The 2,500-nt window shown below is 41.0% G+C and overlaps 2 protein-coding genes across 6 annotated transcripts in view; one reads left to right on the forward strand and one right to left on the reverse strand.

Annotated features, from left to right (window-relative positions):
• The window catches only part of LOC122250076 (uncharacterized), a 1,698-nt gene extending 378 nt beyond the window's left edge, over positions 1 to 1,320 (forward strand). Inside the window, exon 2 of one of the 2 annotated variants that reach the window (XM_086539024.1) lies at positions 106 to 1,320. In XM_086539024.1, the coding sequence (XP_086395150.1) occupies positions 150 to 857 (708 nt within the window). In that variant the 5' untranslated portion in view covers positions 106 to 149 and the 3' untranslated portion in view covers positions 858 to 1,320. Of the gene's footprint in view, positions 1 to 98 lie in introns of both variants that reach the window. The other variant, XM_043011365.2, reaches the window with a different exon arrangement.
• The window catches only part of LOC122249543 (protein Wnt-5b), a 628,546-nt gene that overhangs the window by 430,125 nt on the left and 195,921 nt on the right, over positions 1 to 2,500 (reverse strand). The gene's annotated exons all lie outside the window — the stretch shown is intronic.

The raw sequence follows: 2,500 nt of genomic DNA on the forward strand, positions 1-2,500 counted from the left end.
GCGCTTTACAGGCATCACATCCAGCGCTTATACAAACACACTCACACAATTATGAACTGAGAAGCCAAACGATTTTTAATGTTGTACCTCTTTTTCAGTTTGGAGGGCGACCTTAACTTTAGCTTCAGTTCCTGGAAAAGAAAATCAAAATGCACGCCGGCGTGCGGAAGCCGGTCTACTTCTACACGACAGAAGACGGCGAGCAGTTTCCAGCCGTCGATCTTGTGGTCTACGGAATGGTCACCATGTTCATGATCGACACGTCGTATTCATCGACTATCGTCACTGAGGAACAAGCGAAGGAATGGGGCGTTCTCGACGATCTCCCACCGGATCCTGACGACGAGGATTCCTTGGGCTGTCTTGTCATCCACGTAGAAGATTCCCACTGCAACACGGACGTCTACGTCGAAAGAGTGGCCTTTAATCTGTTGGGATGCGACTTCCTCATGTTCAACTGCTGCCGACTCGACTTGGATCCCGAACATCCCTCACTGACGCTCCGGAACTCTTCCGACGAGGACTTGGAGTCCTACGTGCCAAAGAAGCCGGTCGTGGTCGCTGGCAAAGAGATTGAGGCCTACCTGGACACTAGCGAAGACAGCTTCATGACCTGCAGACGGGAGGATATCGAGGGCATGTCCATAGAGATCCCGGATTCGTTCTGCGAGTGGCAGGATTTCGACAACATCCTGGTGTCCGCCTTCGGGCACGAGGCCACCGGGACGCTCTGCGTGGACGACGTCAAGAATCCCTACCTGGGGCTGCAGTTCCTCCGTGGCGCTGTGATGGAGTTCGAGCACGACGGCAGCGTCAACGTGTTCTTCCCGAGCGAGAAAAAATGTGACGTCGAGTGACCAGTGTTTTTATTTGCTGGTGGTGTTTTTGGTTTATCATCGCTGCCTTATATAGTTATTCAGAGTTAGGCGCCTATAGCGGAAAGTGTCAAAAAAGTGCCATTCAAAGCTAATCCTATCCTCTGCATGTCCCTTGCCATGGAAAGCTGGAAAATGACTGTTCCTGAAAATCTTGAAAAGACGAATATTTCAACTGCATATTCCCGCTATCTACTTCGTCCTTTATATATTACTAGTTGAGTTTTGAGTTTTGAGTCATTAAAAATGGACACCCAATGTTGATTGGCTTAATTGGAGTGATCACGTGCTATAAGGAAGATATTAAGCACTAAAGAGATGTGATTAAAGGATTAATGTTCAAAAGTCAAAGGTGACTGAGTGGAATGGTGAACAGGGAATCATCCATTTTCGACACCAGTTACGTGTAAAGTATTATTAATGAAAATATATAAAATCTCATCAATCGACTTTCATTTCCTTTGACGTTCTTCTGTATCAAAGTTTCAGTCTTTGGCAAACCATGGGAAACCTGGAACTTGAGTAATTTGGATAATGAATTAATCGTTTGTAAAATGTATTTGAACTAATTAGTTTTGGTTATAATACAAATGTTATTTCATGGTGATTAGCAGTCCATGTTTTGTCAGATTTCTTGAGAACCAAAAAAATAAAACTGAATAGATGGAACAAAATATAAGTAAAAAAAAACAAAACGAAAATGAGTGTAAATATGACACAGAAAACGAATTCTTAAAAAAACTTAATTGAGAACGAATAGGCTAAAAATACTCACTCACTCACTCTCACTCCCTCTCTCTTGATATACAAATAAAGCATCAGAGAGGAAGCATTGGTTCACACACTAAACATAAACAGACAAACACACTTATAGAAAAAAAAAAAAAAAAAAAAAACACAAACATTATATTTTCTCTCTCTGAAAAAAATATTTGTTCCTTGTGCATGTATATACAACGATGACACCTCCCCTTCCTTTAATGATAATAAAAGAAAATAAATAAATAAAACTAAAAATCCAACCTCGAGCAGTGTAAAACCCAAGGACTTATCTCATCCCAGTGACAAAACGGCTCAATTTCACGGGAAACGATAAGCAGAGAAAACCCTAATGAGATGCAATTCTTCACACAGACGCACGGGCTCAAAAAAAGAAAGAAAGAAAAAAAAACACCTTCCCATTTTCACAACAATGGAAACAAAGATTACGCGTTTTCTTCCTTGGATTTCTCTGTCGCTTTCCCAGTCTTACTCCATTTGATTTATTTGCATTCGGCCAAACAATCTCCTTTGGTGTAGAGTAGTCTATTTTGCTAAAGAGTAGTCTATTTTGCTATATACTAGTCTATTCTGCGATACATTAGTCTATTCTGTTATACATTAGACTAATATGCTATACATTATATGTATCTCCGAGCATCCAAATGTTCTGTTTGTTTTTACCAGGAGGAATGAGAAAGAGCGAGAGAGAGCGAGAAAGAGAGAAAGCGAGAGAGAGAGAGAGAGAGAGAGAGAGAGAGAGAGAGATAGTGAAATAGACAGATAGAGAGAGAGAGACAGTGAGAGAGAAACAACGAGAATGACAACAACAAAGAATGTGAAAACAATAATGATGAACATAATCA

This window comes from Penaeus japonicus, unplaced genomic scaffold, assembly GCF_977035675.1.
Source record: "Penaeus japonicus unplaced genomic scaffold, GWHDUDI00000001_assembly GWHDUDI00000008, whole genome shotgun sequence".
NCBI classification, from domain to species: domain Eukaryota; kingdom Metazoa; phylum Arthropoda; class Malacostraca; order Decapoda; family Penaeidae; genus Penaeus; species Penaeus japonicus.